Here is a 21,005-nt window from a genome sequence, read left to right on the forward strand (position 1 = left end):
TCAGGAAAAAAGGCGCGAAACGATTGTCTGCTTTTGCCCTCATGGAGGGAGGGAGGGCCTGACGACATGTACCCAGAACCACCCACGACAATGTTTTTGCCCCATTTGGCATTGGAATCTCAACCCAGAATTCCAACGGGCGGTGGAGACTGCGGGAACTGTGGGATAGCTACCCACAGTGCAATGCTCTGGAAGTCGATGCTAGCCTCAGTATTGTGGAAGCACTCCGCCGACTTAATGCACTTAGAGCATTTTGTGTGGGGACACACACAATCGACTATATAAAAACGATTTCTAAAAAACTGACTTCTATAAATTCAACCTAATTTCGTAGTGTAGACATACCCTTAGTCTACAAGGTGCCACAAGTACGCCTTTTCTTTTTGCGGATACAAACTAACACGGCTGCTACTCTGAAACCTGTCAAGGATGTAATGTAACTTTAATGGACAACTGGTAACATTTTCAAAAGAACCTGAGTGACTTGCAGCCTGAATTCAATTTTGAAAATTTTACCCCAAATCCCTTTAAAATGTTTTGCAAATCTCAACCAATATTTCTACTGATTTCATCCTGTTCTTCCATATTTGCATTGTCTAACAACTTACACAGTGACAGAACTGTATTGTAACACGGAGGCAGAAACCTCACTCACAGAACAGAATTCACATCAGTGTTCTGGTTTGGCATTTTTTACATTCCCATAAAGAGTACAGCAACTTGAAAATGGAAATTTCACACTGTGCATATGCAAAAAACAATTTCTGAATTTCTCACTGCATCACTATTTGCTCTCAGAGATGGCTAACCCCCCGGCAAGTTTGAGCTGCTAACATTCAGCCAGGTTGGAGTTTTATATGCACTCTTGATTCTGCCCAGAATGATAAATTACACATATGGCATGTACCTGAGACTCTAGAGAGGTTAACTTTCTTCCCCTCTGCTTGTCTTCTTTCTTTGAAACTTGGGGTTTTTGCTTCTCTTTCTCCTTTGACTTTTCCAGTTTCTGAAGCTCCTCCACATAGGCATCATAGATCTCCCACTGAGAGAGGAAGAACAAGAGTCAGGACTTCCTGACTAATCTAATAGGTGACTTCATTACACTCCAGCAAACAAACATAGACAAGTATGCCAGACATCAATACGTTCACAAAGATACTAGTCTTTACACCAGAAACACTCCCACTGAAATCAGTTTGAAGTCAATGGGCATTTTTCCTGTATACAGACTGCAGGATTGAGCCCCAGGATTTTTAAAGCCCTGCTTCCCCAGGATTTCCTCTGTCACCCCAGCTTGCGATAACTCACCGGTGTTTAATAGATGGAACAAGCACATTAAGCCGCTGCTTCTGAGGTAACTTATAGTGTTGCATTAAGAAACTCAATTGTAACCGCATAGCACCCTGCAACTTGGAGCCTGACCCTGCAGGCAATAGCCAGCTAAAACATGCAAATGGCTTCACACCTTCTGCCATGCCCTGCTGCCCCACAAGCACAGAATGTCTTCTCCAAATGGATCCAGGAGGACACCTTTTTTCTGCTTGGGTCTAGTCATGGAGTGCTGTATAGAAGATATGTGACTTTATGACCATTTGAAAGGCAAGATTCCTGCCCTGATATGCTTACAATCTAATTCAGACAGACCAAATGGATAGATGGATAAATACTTCAAACACAAAATGGAGGAGACCACATCGGAATGAAGATGGGCAGCAGAATGTATATTAGTCAGGGGTTGGAAGGAAGAGAGGGTGTGTGAGGGGAGGGGAAGAAGTTGGAGGATATTCCAAATCTTTGGGGCTGTATAGAAAGTCACGTGAAGGCAAGAGCAGGAGAGGGGGAAGAAAGGAATAGTTAAGAGAGGATAGAGAGCAAAAGGAAGAAAGAAGAACTGAGAAAGTGAGTAGTTCAAATCCATTTCATTTCACAAGAGGTTCGAAAAATTAAGCAGAAACTTCTCCCCCTAATTTTCAGCATCTTAATCTAAAATCTCAGCTGTGGTTTGATTAATTTGACAGTTCTGTTCTCGCAATCTCCCAAGCAGTCGCATTATCAGAAAATGGTCAGAAGAGAACTCCTCCAGCCTGTAACAGACGAGAACTTTGTACATCATGCTAATTATATGCTCTGATCTCCAGTTAAGGAATAATCTGGGGCAATGTTTTTCAGCATAACAAAGGTGCATTTTCCCTTTCCCATACCACATTGCTACATTAGAGGTTTTTTCAGTTAATGTAGTCAAATTAATACTTTTTCCTGTGCACTGTTGTGTCTCCAGTACAATGGACAAATCAGCACAAACTGGGCCAACTGTCAGATATCAGTAACAATCACAAATAGACCATTAAGCTTCTATGAAACAACCAGCGAAACTGGCTGGATTCCATACTCAGCCAAAGCATTGGTGAATTTCAGGTGTAAAAAGTGTTAGCTTAATATTTATTTTTTCAAAAAGCTTTTTAAAGAGACAGAGAAAATACTACACAATAAATTGGGGACAGATCTTCACTTAGTGTAAATTGGTGTAGCCCCATCACCTATAGTGAAGCTATGTCAATTTACACAGACTGCAAATCTGGCCGGCCGTGTTTTTTACTACATTTCTTACTGCATTTGGCTCCAGGCATTACAAAAAATTGTTGCTTCCTTTCCTAGATGGTTTAGACAATGGATGGAAAACACCCACAATCTTGCACTTTGCAAATATTTGTAAACTCCACGGAAAACTCCCCAGAATAGGAAGCAAATCCTTGGCGGTTCCATACACTACATGTTCCTTTAAGACTTACTGGAGGAGAGGCTGGCTCATAGTTGATAAGTGGGGTGATAACTAGTTGGACATAGAACCTCTGAGACTTGCTCTTCGGGAGAATAGACCTTCACTCTTTAGGAGTAATGCAGGAGACGAGAGCCTGGGTTAACAGTGCCACACTTCTTTTTTATTGCCACTTCCCTATTTGGTATCAGCAACTTCTATAGCCTTCTTCCAAAACTCATAATCATATGCCTGGCTGTTGTGCAAATTGGACTCTTTAAGATCTGCTGATATCTAGTCCAGGTACCATGTCTTTGGCCTCCCCCTTGGTCGTCTTCCACCTGAGATCATTGCAAGGGCCATCCTCCCAATGCAGTTCTCAGGTCTCCAAAGGACATATCCATGCCAGCCTAACCTCTCTCAATTTGTCTTCAGTTGGGGACAACCCACATTAGGCCCCTCACAACCTCATTTTGTTTCCTATTATAGTGCCACACTCGAGTATATTAATAATTCTATTCTATTAGGTCTTCATTCCAGACCTGGACCCACCACCGTAGTATCTGAATGCCTTCCACTGTTAAAAACATATACAGGATTACTTACATCACCACGTTTTCCTCTCCAGACCCTTATCCCACTCCCCTTAAAGACACAGCAAAAACTTACAAAAAGGAAAAGGGATAAGGTGGGGGAGGTACTATCTTTTTATTGGACCAACTTGATAGCCTGGGACTGACACAGCTACTGCTACGCTGCATACAACAAAAGGAAAAAGGTTTACCTGGTTAGCCGTGGCAGAAAAGGTTGCTCTAGGTGGAGGCTCCATTTGACATTCTCTTTCCTAAAAAATAATATAAATGAAAGTGAATCTGTAAGTGACGACAGTGGTGAAAATCCCCATCTCCTTTAGCAGAAGCATTGTTCCCTAGAAGAGTCCAGCTGTGGAAGCAGCCTAGAGTTTTCATTTACCAAGCAGGGGGAGTGATCCTGGTGTTGCATTTTTATAGCAACTGTCATCCAAATGGATCCCAAAGTGCTATATAAATGTTACTAAATGATGATTCCAACAATAGAGAGAGAGCTCGGTAGAACACGGACTTCCCATTCTGTGGGAGATTCCAAGATTTTGAAGTTTGCTTTTGTCCCAAATTGGGATGAAATCTTGGAATTTTTCACAAAATTAAATAGTCTGAAATTTTTCATTTTGACCTTACAAATATTTTGTTAAGGTCAAAGTATTTCATTCCAACTTTCTCTTTTTGACTATTATATTTTATAAAAGTTGAAGTGTTTCAACCTTTGTATTTTTATATTATAAATGACACAATATAAAGTCAAAGTCAAAACAAAATGTTGTGATCATTCCCCCATCAAACATTTCAATGAAATTGGTACATTCCCACAAAACATTTCAATTTCATCAAATCGACATTCTCTGGCGGAAAACCGTTCAGTCGGAAAATGTTTGAACAACTCCATATACATATCACTTCACTGACCTCTGAGGTGCAGCAGTCTCTGGGATGGAATGCTGCACATCTTTAACAGCAACACTACACAATAATTTAAGAGCCACATGTTGCTTTTAAATACACCCAAGCAAATCCCATTATTATCAGTCGAACTCCACATACATAGCTGAGAACAGAATTTGGTTCTAAAACAAAACGTAAAGAATTCTGTGGTCATGTAAAACTACGGGGCATTTTAGTTCGGGAGAATACGATTACTCAAGTGAGCCAAGGCACAAGAGTTAACACCCCTCCTCTTTTAAAACATGTCATGAGATCTTCAATAACCACAAGTAGTCAGGAACTTGGGTTGACATTGCTTTTGAAAGGCAGCATGTCCAGCATCGCAAGACCCCTTAGCACTGTCCTAGAGCATCAGTTCAGTACTGACTCCGAGGAAAGAGCATGACCCAAATCATCAGCACTAATTGCTGCAGCACCTTGATTTTTCTCATTAGCTAGGCCAGGTTGGGAGACCAATGAGATCTAAAGGGAACACACCTTAGCTGGAAAGGCTGCAGGAACTCTGGCTCTTTGAAGAAGTGATGGATACTTGGCTATGTGACTGCAGGGAAAGGGAGGGAATTTTCTCCCTGCAATAAATATCTTGGACTCAGGGGAAGGTTTGGTTTGACTTCCTCACTGGGTCCAGCACCACATGCATGGTGATCAGCTAGGGAGGGTTCTGTGGGCACATTTATACGCAAGCTGGAGGTGTAATTCCAGCTCAGGTAGACATACACATGCTAGCTGCGATTGAGTTAGTGTGCTAAAAAGAGAAGTGTAGCCGCAACAGCACAGGTGGTGGGATGGGCTAACCACCCTGAGCACCGTCCCACCTGAGCATCTACTCACGCATCCAGTCCATTCTGCCTGCCCACCATGGCTTTGTTTCTTTGGGTTTTTTTGCAGCTACATTTCTACTTTAGTGTGCTACCAGTCAAAGTTTGCATGCATACGTCAATCTGACATACCCTTAGAGACACACCCATTGGGAAAGACTGTGGCCTCAGCATAAAAGGCATTTCAGAACCTTAGGACTCAAATCTGTATTGATCTTCTGTCATGGCAAGAGCAAACACATGTACTGTGAGGATAGGGGGAGAGCTTATGTAAAGCAGCAGCAGAGAACATCTATCATTCTTAAATTGCTCACATTAGCAAAGTATCTGAGCACCTCACCAACTTTAATGTATTTAGCTCCCCCAACACACCAGAGAGGAGGGAAGTGCTTTTTTGTCCCTAGTTTATAGATGAAAAATCGAGGCACAAGGTCACACAGGAAGTCTGTGGGGTAAAGGGGACTGGAACCCAGATCTCCCAAGGCCTAGGCTAGTGCCAAAACCACTGGACCATCCTTCCTTTTCTGGTATTGGGAAACAAGTGCAAAAATGTTACACCCAAGCATGTGTGTGAGGCTGAAATTTTACTACCTAGATTTGCAAAGGTCCCAGACCCCTCTGACAGAACATAAGAGAATCCATCTTGTGAACATTACTCTGTGTCACCATCTTCCCCATCCCAAATGTTTTAGGTACGACTAGTTAAGATTCTTTTCCCCACTAATATTGGCAGTGATTGCAGGAGAAGACATACAGACAAACAATCTGGACTCCAGTCACAAAGGAAGGATTTTACTAACACATGCTTGTGTATCATCGAAAGAGACAGGATTGGCAGCATACCCGCACGGGATTGTTTAAAGTCTGTGAAGCTCTCTCACAAAAGTTGAACTGGTTGGTGAGCTTCTGTTCCTTCAACAAAGGGGGAGGAGGTTCTTCCCCCTCAGCTGCTTCTTCTGTTGATACAGCCTAGAGAAGAATAAAGCAATGCTTAATTGAGAACTGAAGTGGATCAGAGATCTTTCTTCAACTTCAAAATGCCTATCCCTTGGAATGCTGGACTTCTGGTACTTAGCAGAGGAAACCTGTTACTCAGGGTCTAGGCCACCATTGGTGACATGGGTATGGGATTTGGAGATCACCCTCAGCCACTCTCTAAACACAGAGATCCAAGATGCAAGAACGGTTGAGTGTGGTTGTTATCACCACTAACTCATTTGGAAAAGTCCACACAACTCTCCTACCTATAGCCATCTCCATGATCATCATGGATTTGTCAAATCTAAGGTGGGCTATTGTAATGCTCTCCTAATTAGGATCCATCTGTATCTGATCTAGAGGTTTTAACAGTTGCAGAAAGTGATACTACTCGCCTGCTCTTTTGAATAGAATAGTGAGTTAGTTACATCCACTCCTTGTGATCTGCACTGGCTATTGGACACCCAGTGACATAGTTCAAAGGCCTTTGATCTCACATATTTAGCTCTTTATAATCCTAGTTTCCTAGTACTTCCATAATTGCCTGTATTCCCCTCTCAGGCATTTAAAGTCACCTGAAATTAGTCCTCTCTTGGTTCCTAGGTTCAGTACTGACTGGGGAAGGAGTGAACTTCCTACTGTATTGTCCCTTCCTCATTGGCTGCCTTTAGGTCACGCCCCAATCTCAGTTATTTCAGCTGTCTTATGTTTGATCCTTTCACATCTTCATGCTTTGTTTTTGCCTCAGTTACACTGTTTCTGTTTCTCTCATGAAGCTAGAAAATGATCCTGTTGCAGGTGGTTTACCTGGTTTACAGGATTTGGCCTCTATTTTATATGGCTGTCTGGTTCTTATGTCATTTTATTTGTATGAATTTGTATTATTTTTCATTGCACAGCACTTAGATACCTTGTAATAGGCACCTTATAAATGGATGAAACAAAAAAGTATTGTGGTAGTAGAAACCAATGACCTCCAAACTTTGCTCAGCTCTGATTCACATCAGCAGTTGGCTAGTAACCCAGGGGCCACACTTCATGTGTACGAAATGGAACTGATTACAACTACTTTCCAGCTTGAATACAGAAGTGCTGTCTGCAGAGACGTGTCCCAGCAAACCATGCTTCATCTGGATGGTGCATCTGGCTCAACATAAAGCATGGTATGCGGGCATCTGTCATCTCCACGAGCAGCACCTCCATATTAAAGAATAGGTTGGCTGCAGACCACCTTGATGCGACCTACATGTATTAAGCAGAGATAAAGTAAGCAAGCATGGAGTTTCCTCTGGTGATGCTGCTTATGCCAAAAGACACATACAAACTGATCTCAGAATCTAATATTTAAAATCATATTGACAGCTTGCAGTTAGCTGTGAAGCATTACCGGAATATCTTCTTTGCTTCCTTCTTCTTTAACCTCTGCCTCTTCAACTTCTATCACTGTGGACTCAACAGGAGCCAGTTCTGACAACAACACAAGTATGTTAATCATCTCTGGCTAATACACACCTTTATGTGTTGCAGACACTTTCCATCTTCCACAACATGAATACAAAGATACTGCATCCTTTTATCTCCAAAACACTTTACAAACCCTAGCTTATTAGTCGTCACAGTACCCTGCCAGCCAAGTCAGTCAGTATTACTGTCCCCAGTTTACAGAGGACTGACCTAATGAGGCGACTCGGCTTGTTCAAAGCCACAGAGAGAGAGTCAGGGCCTCGCTAGAAAGAGGTTGCAGCGGTTCCAATTCCCTGGCTGAATTCAGATCACATCTCACTCAACATTCTGATTTGGGCTGCATCCTTTTTAGGAAACACTTTGTCTACCCTACAAAAATGACTATGTTTAAACATGGCTCTGAAGAATGGCTGTGGCCAAATTATGTTAATAAGGGTCACGTGTGGACAGGAAAAAAAATGTAATAAGCATGTTAGAGAAGCATGTCTTAGTCCAGGTATCTAGCTCTATCCATCTGAACTCTCACTGATTGTGGAGACCATGGTTTCCATATCTAGTAAGACTATCCATCCAACAACCTATTCCTCTTCCAAACAGACTCTTAGAGCCTTATCTGACATCCCGAATGTGCTGCTATCAACTGAGGGGATGAACACACTCAATGCATTGACGATTCAGTTTACATACAGATTTACTTTAAATCCTGGTAGAGATTTCAACACTGGTGCAAAGAAAGGAGCATAAATCCCAGAGACCCACAGGTAACTAAAATTCTCAGGAGCTTGTAAGATGGTGCCCTTGGGCCTAGCAGCTGCCACATTAGAAGGGCACATATCCATGGCCAGTTCCAGTCTTTCAGTTAATTCTCACCATCAGCAGTCCTCTGTTCCACTGATCAGACAATTTTAAGAGGCAGCAGGAATGCTAGGGTCTCCCTAAAAGATTCCATTGCCCAGCATGGAACACGAATGCAGAACTACTTGGTGGCATACTTTTTGAGACCCTGAATTACGGTACCACTCCACCTTTGTGAATGAGATTTTCAAAGGAATGTAAGGCTATGTCTACACTACAGAGTTTTGTCGACAAAAGTTATGCTTAAAGCGCTGTAATTAAACTGCTGTTGCATGTACACACTATGTTCCTTGTGTTGGCAGAGCACGTCCACACTAGCAGCTCTTGCATCGACACAGAGAGCAGTGCACTGTGATTAGCTATCCCACTGTGCAACTGGCTGCAGGGGGCTTTGGGAAGGGTTTGCAATGCCTCATGGGGCAGGTACAGCATCACATGATGCAGGTTTCTCTATTTCATCATTCCACGGGCATCCTACTAAATTGCCAACCACTTCTCAACTGAAGTGTGTGTGGTGGGGAGAGTGTGAGACAGAGAGTGTGTGTGGGGGGGGAGGGGAAGAGACAGAAACACAGCGTGTGTTGGGGATGGGTGTGTTGGGGGAAGAGTGTGTCAGCATGCTGTCTCTTTAAGTTCAGACAGTAGCTTGAGCAGTCTCTCCACCCTCACCCCTGCCTCCCAGCAGCAGCCACTCTGCCTGCCTGCCAGGGGAGAGCAACATTCCACATTAATAAAAAGAAAAGGAGTACTTGTGGCACCTTAGAGACTAACCAATTTATTTGAGCATAAGCTTTCGTGAGCTACAGCTCACTTCATCGGATGCATACTGTGGAAAGTGTAGAAGATCTTATTATATACACACAAAAAGCATGAAAAAATACCTCCTCCCACCCCACTCTCCTGCTGGTAATAGCTTATCTAAAGTGATCACTCTCCTTACAATGTGTATGATAATCAAGGTGGGCCATTTCCAGCACAAATCCAGGGTTTAACAAGAACGTCTTGGGGGGGGGGGGGTGGTAGGAAAAAACAAGGGGAAATAGGCTACCTTGCATAATGACTAAGCCACTCCCAGTCTCTATTCAAGCCTAAGTTAATTGTATCCAATTTGCAAATGAATTCCAACTCAGCAGTTTCTCGCTGGAGTCTGGATTTGAAGATTTTTTGTTGTAAAATAGCGACTTTCATGTCTGTAATCGCGTGACCAGAGAGATTGAAGTGTTCTCCGACTGGTTTATGAATGTTATAATTCTTGACATCTGATTTGTGTCCATTTACTCTTTTACGTAGAGACTGTCCAGTTTGACCAATGTACATGGCAGAGGGGCATTGCTGGCACATGATGGCATATATCACATTGGTGGATGTGCAGGTGAACGAGCCTCTGATAGTGTGGCTGATGTTATTAGGCCCTGTGATGGTGTCCCCTGAATAGATATATGGGCACAGTTGGCAACGGGCTTTGCTGCAAGGATAGGTTCCTGGGTTAGTGGTTCTGTTGTGTGGTATGTGGTTGCTGGTGAGTATTTGTTTCAGGTTGGGGGGCTGTCTGTAGGCAAGGACTGGCCTCTCTCCCAAGATTTGTGAGAGTGTTGGGTCATCCTTCAGGATAGGTGGTAGATCCTTAATAATTCGTTGGAGGGGTTTTAGTTGGGGGCTGAAGGTGACGGCTAGTGGCGTTCTCTTATTTTCTTTGTAAGGCCTGTCCTGTAGTAGGGGACTTCTGGGAACTCTTCTGGCTCTATCAATCTGTTTCTTCACTTCCGCAGGTGGGTATTGTAGTTGTAAGAATGCTTGATAGAGATCTTGTAGGTGTCTGTCTCTGTCTGAGGGGTTGGAGCAAATGCGGTTGTATCGCAGAGCTTGGCTGTAGACGATGGATCATGTGGTGTGGTCCGGGTGAAAGCTGGAGGCATGTAGGTAGGAATAGCGGTCAGTAGGTTTACAGTATAGGGTGGTGTTTATGTGACCATCGTTTATTAGCACTGTAGTGTCCAAGAAGTGGATCTCTTGTGTGGACTGGACCAGGCTGAGGTTGATGGTGGGATGGAAATTGTTGAAATCATGGTGGAATTCCTCAAGGGCTTCTTTTCCATGGGTCCAGATGATGAAGATGTCATCAATATAGCGCAAGTAGAGTAGGGGCGTTAGGGGACGAGAGCTGAGGAAGCGTTGTTCTAAGTCAGCCATAAAAATGTTGGCATACTGTGGGGCCATGCGGGTACCCATAGCAGTGCCGCTGATCTGAAGGTATACATTGTCCCCAAATGTAAAATAGTTATGGGTAAGGACAAAGTCACAAAGTTCAGCCACCAGGTTGACATTATTGGGGATAGTGTTCTTGACGGTTTGTAGTCCATCTTTGTGTGGAATGTTGGTGCAGAGGGCTTCTACATCCATAGTGGCCAGGATGGTGTTATCAGGAAGATCACCGATGGGACTGTAGTTTCCTCAGGAAGTCAGTGGTGTCTCAAAGGTAGCTGGGAGTGCTGGTAGTGTAGGGCCTGAGGAGGGAGTCTACATAGCCAGACAATCCTGCTGTCAGGGTGCCAATGCCTGAGATGATGGGGCGCCCAGGATTTCCAGGTTGATGGACCTTGGGTAGTAGATAGAATATCCCAGGTCGGGGTTCCAGGGGTGTGTCTGTGCGGATTTGATCTTGTGCTTTTTCAGGAAGTTTCTTGAGCAAATGCTGTAGTTGCTTTTGGTAATCCTCCGTGGTATCAGAGGGTAATGGCTTGTAGAAAGTGGTGTTGGAGAGCTGCCGAGCAACCTCTTGTTCATATTCCGACCTATTCATGATGACAACAGCACCTCCTTTGTCAGCCTTTTTGATTATGATGTCAGAGTTGTTTCTGAGGCTGTGGATGGCATTGTGTTCCGCACAGCTGAGATTATGGGGCAAGTGATGCTGCTTTTCCACAATTTCAGCCCATGCACGTCGGCGGAAGCACTCTATGTAGAAGTCCAGTCTGCTGTTTTGACCTTCAGGAGGAGTCCACCTAGAATCCTTCTTTTTGTAGTGTTGGTAGGGAGGTCTCTGTGGATTAGTATGTTGTTCAGAGGTATGTTGGAAATATTCCTTGAGTCAGAGACGTCAAATTATCATACACAATGTAAGGAGAGTGGTCACTTTGGACAAGCTATTACCAGCAGGAGAGTGAGTTTGTGGGGGGGTGGGGTGAGAAAACCTGGATTTGTGCTGGAAATGGCCCAACTTGATTATCATACACATTGTAAGGAGAGTGATCACTTTAGATAAGCTATTACCAGCAGGAGAGTGGGGTGGGAGGAGGTATTTTTTCATGCTTTTTCTGTGTATATAATAAGATCTTCTACACTTTCCACATTATGCATCCGATGAAGTGAGCTGTAGCTCACAAAAGCTTATGCTCAAATAAATTGGTTAGTCTCTAAGGTGCCACAAGTCCTCCTTTTCTTTTTGCGAATACAGACTAACACGGCTGTTACTCTGAAACCTGTCATTCCACATTAATGGTTCTGTGATTCCCTCCCGAGTTCTCCCACAGCCTCCTCAGCTGTGAGTTCTCCACGCTGAGATATGTCAAAGCTTCCCGGAGCTTTAAAAGGGGAGTGGCGCATGCCTGTGTAGCTAGATGCAGGGCAGCAGAGTTCAAAATAGCGAGCAGAGCGGTGACGGCATGCATTGTGGGATACTGGGGGAGGCCAAATATGGCGACATAATGAACAGCTGCATCTACACTGACAGCTTTGTCGCTTTAATATTGCCACAAAAAAGCTTTATGCCTCTTGCTGAGGTGGTTTTATTTTGTAGGCAAAACAGCAAAGTTTTGCCACCAAAAGCAGCTTTGTCATGTGCTCACCTCCACTGTTTTGTCAGCAAAAGGCAGCTTTTGCTAACAAAACTGTGTAGTGTAGACAAGGCCTAAGGGTTTAGACACATATCTCCCATTAATTTGGGTGGAAGATTGTCTAAATCCTCTAGAGTGCTTTGAAAGTCTTAGCTCCTTGTATTAGCGCAGACCTGGCTTGCAGACTGTCAGAAGTGGCAAATACACAGTTTGTGTTTTAAACAGTATTTTTCTGCAAAGAAGACTGCTAGCAGAAATAAGTGCTGCTCCATTCCCGGGCCTCAGATTGCAGCGTGCTCACTGTCACACACAGAATAAGCTACACCAGCGCTTACTGAATCAGTGTCCCATAAACCTACCTGGTTCCAAGCATACTCTGGCACTCTGCCGTCTGCCTTCATCTGAGTCTCTGAGTAACAGGTTCCCATCTAAGGAGAAGTGAATAGCCAGTTGGTCCACATAGCTTATTGGCTTGTATGCTCGTTCCTACAGAGGAGGAAGACAAAAAAATCAAATCTGGACAGACTAATGATTTTATCGGGCACAATCTTTGCCTGTAGACAGTAAAGCTGATCAGGTTGTATATTGATAAAACGGGTGCATTTGTTATTCACCTTTGTTTTCACTGCAGGTTCCAAGCCAACATAGTGCTGAGACTGCTGTTTATGCCTCTGTCAAGGTTCCTTCCCCACTCTGAACTCTAGGGTACAGATGTGGGGACCTGCATGAAAAACCCCCTAAGCTTATTTTTACCAGCTTAGGTTAAAACTTCCTCAAGGTACAAATTATTTTACCTTTTGTCCCTGGACCTTATTGCTGCCACCACCAAGCATTGAACAAAAATAACAGGGAAAGAGCCCACTTGGAAACGTCTTTCCCCCCCAAATCCCCTCAAGCCCTACACCCCCTTTCCTGGGGAAGGCTTGATAAAAATCCTCACCAATTTGCATAGGTGAACACAGACCCAAACCCTTGGATCTTAAGAACAATGAAAAAGCAATCAGGTTCTTAAAAGAAGAATTTTAATTAAAGAAAAAGTAAAAGAATCACCTCTCTAAAATCAGGATGATAAATACCTTAAAGGGTAATCAGATTCAAAACAGAGAGAATTCCTCTAGGCAAAACCTTAAGTTACAAAAAGACACAAAAACAGGAATATCCATTCCATTCAGCACAGCTTATTTTATCAGCCATTTAAACAAAACAGAATCTAATGCATATCTAACTAGATTGCTTAGTAACTCTTTACAGGAGTTCTGACCTGCATTCCTGCTCTGGTCCCGGCAAAAGCATCACACAGACAGAGAGAACCCTTCCCCCCCCCGACCCCCCAGCTTTGAAAGTATCTTGTCTCCTCATTGGTCATTTTGGTCAGGTGCCAGCAAGGTTATCTTAGCTTCTTAACCCTTTACAGTGAAAGGGTTTTGCCTCTGGCCAGGAGGGATTTAAAGGTGTTTACCCTTCCCTTTATATTTATGACAGCCTCAAAGTATACAGGACCACAAATAAACAATATGAGGGGCCAGGTTGGGGTAGGCAAGCGGGGAGGGAAAAATCAGGGACATTTCAAGGAAGTTCATCCATGTTCAAATTGGAGGGATTTAGGTCTGATTCTGCTGACTTCAGTGAGTTTTGGATCAAATCCCTGAGCCAGTTATGCCAGTTAATCAGTGTTGCCAATTGAAACCTGTGGAGTAAAAGTTGGGGGATGCTAGCCCTTTCAGGGTGCATCCTGTCACCTTTTTTCCCTAATGCAAACACTGTCAATGGCTTTCACATCCCTCATGCTCAGTTTATAGGCTAGAACAAGATCTTCCAACTGCCAGTACAACAGGCTCAAATTAATATCTGAAGATTATGGGAGGAGTGGTAGATACGCTGGAGGGGAGGGATAGGATACAGAAAGACCTAGACAAATTGGAGGATTGGGCCAAAAGAAATCTGATGAGGTTCAATAAGGATAAGTGCAGGGTCCTGCACTTGGGACGGAAGAACCCAATGCACAGCTACAGACTAGGGACCGAATGGCTAGGCAGCAGTTCTGCGGAAAAGGACCTAGGGGTGACAGTGGATGAGAAGCTGGATATGAGTCAGCAGTGTGCCCTTGTTGCCAAGAAGGCCAATGGCATTTTGGGATGTATAAGTAGGGGCATAGCGAGCAGATCGAGGGACGTGATCGTTCCCCTCTATTTGACATTGGTGAGGCCTCATCTGGAGTACTGTGTCCAGTTTTGGGCCCCACACTACAAGAAGGATGTGGATAAATTGGAGAGAGTCCAGCGAAGGGCAACAAAAATTATTAGGGGACTGGAACACATGACTTATGAGGAGAGGCTGAGGGAGCTGGGATTGTTTAGCCTGCAGAAGAGAAGAATGAGGGGGGATTTGATAGCTGCTTTCAACTACCTGAAAGGGGGTTCCAAAGAGGATGGCTCTAGACTGTTCTCAATGGTAGCAGATGACAGAACGAGGAGTAATGGTCTCAAGTTGCAGTGGGGGAGGTTTAGATTGGATATTAGGAAAAACTTTTTCACTAAGAGGGTGGTGAAACACTGGAATGCGTTACCTAGGGAGGTGGTGGAATCTCCTTCCTTAGAGGTTTTTAAGGTCAGACTTGACAAAGCCCTGGCTGGGATGATTTAACTGGGAATTGGTCCTGCTTTGAGCAGGGGGTTGGACTAGATGACCTTCTGGGGTCCCTTCCAACCCTGATATTCTATGATTCTATGATTCTATGATTATACCAAATTCTCTGCTGCTTCATAGTCAGTAACAATATGGAACCAAAAAAAACCCCAACAACGCAAGACACATTCTTTGTTGGGAACAAATCAGTCTTCCATCACAACGTTGGATTAGATGGTGCTGGCAATGGTAACACCTTCCCCAACACCATCACTGTCACCAGCACACAAAACAGCTAGGACGTGTGGAAAACACACCTGGGGCCTGATTCTCCTGTCACTTACACCAGTGTAAAATTCATGCTCTGAAAGGCAACTTATCTGACCTATGGTGGAGCATGTTGCCAAGTAAAGGCTTGTAATAAGGCAGACCCATGTGGAGCACCCTTCAGCAGCAGGCTGCAGCAGAACAGGTGCACCTGCCTCAGTTTCCCTCTCTCAGACTCACAGGAACTCCACACTAACTTTCTTGCCTCAGTAATGCTCCTCTTTGGGGCCAGTTTGTTACCAAAATATGTTCAAATGTTCCATAATAAGAGTCCAAACATAGTCCATTTCTCACACCCCAGTGTATATAGTCCTTAAAATCCCACATCCTCTAGTCCACACCAAGATAGCCCACACCACACGCCAGCATCTTCCACCACACCTGGGCTCTTCAACTGTGTCTTCTCCTGTCCTTTTACCAGGACAGCCACCCCAGCCCTTCCAGGTAGAGTGCAACCTCACACTTCCCAGTGGGGACCCTCACAGTCTCTCTGCTGGAAGTTCACCCCCACCAGGGGGGCATCCCTCACTCCCTCTGGCCTGTTAACCTGCCTCAATAATACCTCTCCTTTGGGCTGGTTTATACGAAAACATAGTGCTTTTATATATATCAGAAGCCCAAAACCATAGTCCATTTATCACCCACTGTGCAGATCGTCCTTAAAACACAACATCTAGTCCACAGACGTAACACATACCACACACTGGCATCTTCCACCACACCTGGGCTCTCTCCTTTCCTTCTACCAGGACTGGCTCTCTGGCTTGAGGAGGTCAGCCAGATCTCTCTGCTGCTCTCCTGCTGTTAGCCTTCCCTGGGCAACCAACAACAGCTTCCTTCAGAAATCTCCTACAGTCTCCTGGTCTCTGGCAGCTTTCACCGGCCAGTCTTTCACTCCCATGCAGCTCTCACTTGCCCTTTTCCTGACTAAACCTTCCACTGTCTCAATCTCCCCCCATTTATATGGCTCAAGTGTTTTCTTTTCACCCCAACTGGGAGGCAGCTAATAAGTCACAGGTGCATTGGCCTCTTCCTTCTTAAAGGGATGGTTTCCCCCATGACAGGGCCCTCTACCAGATGGCCAAATCTGTGGCTGTCAGCAAGAGCAGCACACCAGCTAACTTCAGCTGTTGCAATGATGCAAAGTCTCGGGGTACATCTACACTGCAAGTGAAGGTCTGATTGTAGCACAGGTAGGCGTACCCACTCTAGCTTTAATCTAGCTAGCACAGGTAACAATAGTAGTGAAGATGTGGTGGCATGGGCATCAGCACAAGCTAGCAACCAGAGTGCAAGCCTGCTAGGGAGCCTGCGTACATAGTCTTGTTGTCTAAAATATACCCAATTGCTTGACTATACTTGCAGTATATTAGTAAAAATGTTCAACACCAAATAACCAAACTTAGCCCATTTATTGTCTAAAGACAAAGTAGTAAAATGCAGAAAGGAGGCATACGTACCACTCCTTCCGGGAAGCAGTTTTCTTGAAGTGTGCAGTTCACCTTACACAGCAGGTGTGCTCCCAAATATGCATTCAAACCTAGCCGTATTTATAGCATGGTTCTTTACGAGCTAAAAGCACTCTCTATACATCACCCAAGACTCAAATTCACCCATCAACTTTTTACCATGTTCTTCTTATCCCATGACGTATATTTCTTCTCATTAGGTTTGGATCCCACATTTCAAGTGTTAAGAGCCATGAAAGCACAACCCAACCTGTACTAGGACACATCCTTCATGAATCTAGCTTTTAACAGGTTTCATATTTGCTCATGCCAAAAGCTATGTTTAGTTTTGCAGAGTATTGAGGAATATAGACATAGATATCTTGACATAAGTTAACAGAATTGTGGGAAGAGCATAATATGTGTCACTTAGGATAACTGTTCATATTTAATACAATATATACAATATTAATACAATGCACATAATACCTATTAACGTGGGGGGTGTAACCTGTGCTTAAGCCCATGCTGCCGTGTCTACTCTACTGTTGTTACCCAGGATAGCTAGATTAAAGCTAGCACGGCTATGTCTCCGCTGGCGACAATTGCACCTTCATTACATACCCTAAGACTCAAACCATATAGGGCTCTGTAGATCAATATCAACACCTTAAGTGGCACCCAAAAGCAACAGGAAGACATTGCAGACTCAAAGTGCTAATGTAACAATGCTCGTTAAAACAAACACTGCTTTATTCTGAGCTAATTGTACTACAGCTTCAAGGGAAGTCTCATAGCCCCACTTCAAGCCCATTGCAGTCATTGAGAAGGTCCTGAAGGCATGAATAACTCATCCCCCTGGGTCACATTCTCCTCTCTGGTACACACAGCCACAACACTGGAGTCAGCGAAATCATGCCAACGTAATGGAGAGGAAGCTGTGGCCCCATATCTGCTCCCTGTGGGCCAGATGCTCCTCTCACTAGTTAAATTTCTTTTCTTAGATAGAGTAAATACATGGCCAAATTATCCCTGGCCCTTGCGCAGGCGCACAGGAATGAGGCCAGAGAACAAAGTGCCTTCCCAAATCTTTGAGCTCCCTACTCAAGGGCTAGGGACAACTGAAGTACTGCAGCTGGGACACTGTGGGGACTGCTCCCTCCACATGCCCCAGGGGGTGCAAACCACCCCAAGGAGGGAGAAGAGGAGGCATGGCCATGACTCCTCCCTCCCCTTCTAGAACCCACAGAGCTAGCTGAACATGCTGGGGGAGTAGGACGCTCCACACGGATGAAGAATGGGCATGCACCTTCTGCACTGGAAAGCTGAAAGGAGGAATTGGACTTCATAAGGCACAATCCTTCCTGGAGCTTTCCCATGGGTCTCTGCAGCTCAGGCTGGTGACTAATTTCCCCACTTTGGCCCTGAATTGGCATTGATTGCACAAAACATATTTTTGAACTCTCATATATTTTCATGAGACTGGAACATGCTATGAAGATATTGAGTTATAAATGCACTACCGACTGTAAAGAATCCTCTCTCTCCTCTCATCACTACTGAATGGAATAATTTATCAGATGAGATTAACTGCACGAATTACATTCACTTTCAGAACTTGTTGAGTAACTGCCATCTCAATTATGTTAATGTTTATAGACTTTTATCCTCTGCAAAAGCCCTTGAGGAACTGCTAGTAGTATATGGTAAATAAAGTAAATCCACACTAAAATACATGTTACCTTGTTATAAATTGAGTTAAGCACAAATCAGCAAATGTCTGCCACCAGAATCTGGATTTACAGACCATTCGGCACTTACCCTAAAGCTGTATCGGACGATATTCTGGGGAGCATGTGGATTATTGGCTGTCAGGATGCGTGTAACTTCCTCTTTTAATTCCTTTGGAATGGAAAAACAGAGCCATAAATACAAGCCCGCTCTTAAAGCTGGAACAGTAATATATAGTATAAAGCCTACTTCATCGGATGCATAGAATGGAACATATAGTATAAAAAGATCTCCAGGTTCCTCAAGCTCATTTCCCTTGTGTTCAAACAGCAATGGACATCTCAGCAAAAGCTTTTGCTTCCAGGAGGAACAATGGCTGTGGCAAAGTTAGTTCAGAATGTGCCGTGTTAGGGCCCCATCTTGCAACCACTACTGGGCATAATGCTTACTATCATGGGTAGCTCCATTCACTTCAAAGGGATTACTTAGAGCAAGTCTACCCTTCAAGCTGGAGGTGTCAATTCCAGCTTGAGGAGACAAACCTGCACTAGCTCTGATCAAGCTTGCATGCTAATAATAGTGCATAGCTGCAGTAGCTATGGTGGTGGGACAGGCTAACCGCCTGACTACATGCCTAGCGTCTCGGATGTATACTTACTCAGGGCAGCTAGCCACTTCTGCTGCCCGTACCACCACCGCTTTTAACATACTAACATAATCAGAGCTAGTGGGGATGTGTCTCCTGAAGCTGGAAATTACCCCTCCATCTCAAAGTGTAGGCATACCCATAGATTCTTTAGTATTATGAGATATTTAGACGGTAGTAGCACCCACAAAGTGGTAAGCGCTTTCCATACACAGACCCTGCCTTGAAGAGCGTGCAATCCAAAACAAGTTGTAAGCACTAAGCTCAGTAGCAAGTGTTTGCAGCATTTGCCCCTTGGTTAATAACAGCACCATTTATATAGAGAGTAGGAGGACTTGGGGACGACACACATCTTTCCTCTGTTGACCCTACGGAGATCACAGTACAAAGTATGAATAGCGTAAGGCTGTGTCACTTTTATATGGCCCACCATTTGCAGCGGGGATCCCCCTTTGAGCGGAGAATCTGGAGGCAGCTGTGGACAGGGATGTCCCTGGCTCTGTGGTTCCATTGGAGCCATGCTGCCAAGGAGCAAGGCCAGAGCTCTAGGACCCTCAACACAAAAGGCCGCAGAATCCTGCTGGTCCCTGGGATGCTCAGAGCTTGCTGGTGGACCTTATGGGCTGTTCCACCAGGGGAAACCCTGTTCCACCACCCCAATGGAAGAACAGGGGAGAAATCTTCTCCTCAAGGACATTGTCTCTCTTCTAGCCCATTGGCCCCAGAAGGTTCCTTCAGGTAATGCTCTCCAGCTTGTACTGCTGAAGGCAATTTTGTTTTAAACAGCAGAAGCAGTGCACTAAAAACTCAGTGAAGTGTTTGCTATAACAGAAACTCTATCAAAAGCAGGGATTCTGCTTTTGTGTAAAAAACTCATGAAAACCCCAAATACGCTTTTACTCACAGCTTCGGTCAACTCCAGTTGGTCCGGGGGTTTGAGTAGAGTTTTTGACTGTGTCCATTCATCTGCCCCCTCTCCCACTTCAGTGGATGCATCTTCATCCTAGCACAGGAGCAACAAACCCATTAATGCACTGAGATGGGGACGGTTCCAGAGATGTGAGGGGATGAAAGTAGGGAAGCAGCTGATCTCAGTCTGACCTCTCTAAATGAAGGTTTGGCCAGACTTAGCTAACACAGACCTTGTGGGCCTCGAAAGGTGCTGAGTTGCCATAGCTGCCACTGAATGAACCTACAAGGTGCTCAGGATCATTAAGAACATAAAAACAGCCATACAGACCAAATATCCATCTAGCCCAGTATCCCGTCTTCCAAAAGTGGCCAATGCCAGGTTGTTGCCCTGGATTTGAGGGGTGTATATACCCCAGAATGTGATCAAGCTAATTGCAATTATATTATGTGCACACAGCCACTGTGAATTAATGAAAGAGAACCCCACATAGTTGAGGATTAATTTGGAGACAGACTTTCAGAAGCAAGGTCATAACTACTGGCAGTTTTGCTAATCAGTGCTTTCCTGACATATGTACTCCCTGCAGGAAGGCGTTTGGCCAGCACTGACCTGTCGTTGATTACTCAATACCATCTCAGAATATAGGTAAATATCTGGGATGTTCTAAACCTAGTGCTTATGTCTGTGTGTGCTTAAATCTAATAACTAATAAGTGTTAGACAAAAGCATGCTTACTTGCATTTCTCCTTGATCTGACAGAATCGCTGAGTTCCTGTTGATTTATTCCTTATACCACCTGGAGTGAAATAGTTAAGTTGTCCCTATTGGGGGTTCTGATAACCCCACGTAATAAGGTGCCGCAGAGGGAATGAACAGAACAGGTCATCATCAAGTGACCCATCCCCTGTCACTCATTCCCAGCTTCTGACAAACCGAGGCTAGGGACACCATCCCTGCCCATCATTGGCTAATAGCCATTGATGGACCTATCCTCCATGAACTTATCTAGTTCTTTTTTGAACCATGATCAGGCCCTTGGTTATGGTCAAAATTGCCTGTCATGTCTGAAGATCA

General features: G+C 44.3%; 1 protein-coding gene across 3 annotated transcripts in view; it reads right to left on the reverse strand.

Moving 5' to 3' along the window:
* The window catches only part of DNAI1 (dynein axonemal intermediate chain 1), a 272,825-nt gene that overhangs the window by 221,407 nt on the left and 30,413 nt on the right, over positions 1-21,005 (reverse strand). For all 3 annotated transcript variants that reach the window (XM_084628046.1, XM_084628045.1, XM_084628044.1), the window contains 7 exons: positions 19,923-20,021; positions 18,463-18,543; positions 12,601-12,727; positions 7,477-7,556; positions 5,955-6,080; positions 3,540-3,599; positions 908-1,042 (listed from right to left, as the gene is read on the reverse strand). In XM_084628046.1, the coding sequence (XP_084484172.1) occupies positions 908-1,042; positions 3,540-3,599; positions 5,955-6,080; positions 7,477-7,556; positions 12,601-12,727; positions 18,463-18,543; positions 19,923-20,021 (708 nt within the window). The remainder of the gene's footprint in view (positions 1-907; positions 1,043-3,539; positions 3,600-5,954; positions 6,081-7,476; positions 7,557-12,600; positions 12,728-18,462; positions 18,544-19,922; positions 20,022-21,005) is intronic.

Source organism: Lepidochelys olivacea (genome assembly GCF_965140295.1).
Source record: "Lepidochelys olivacea isolate rLepOli2 genome assembly, chromosome: 5".
Classification (NCBI taxonomy): Eukaryota; Metazoa; Chordata; order Testudines; family Cheloniidae; genus Lepidochelys; species Lepidochelys olivacea.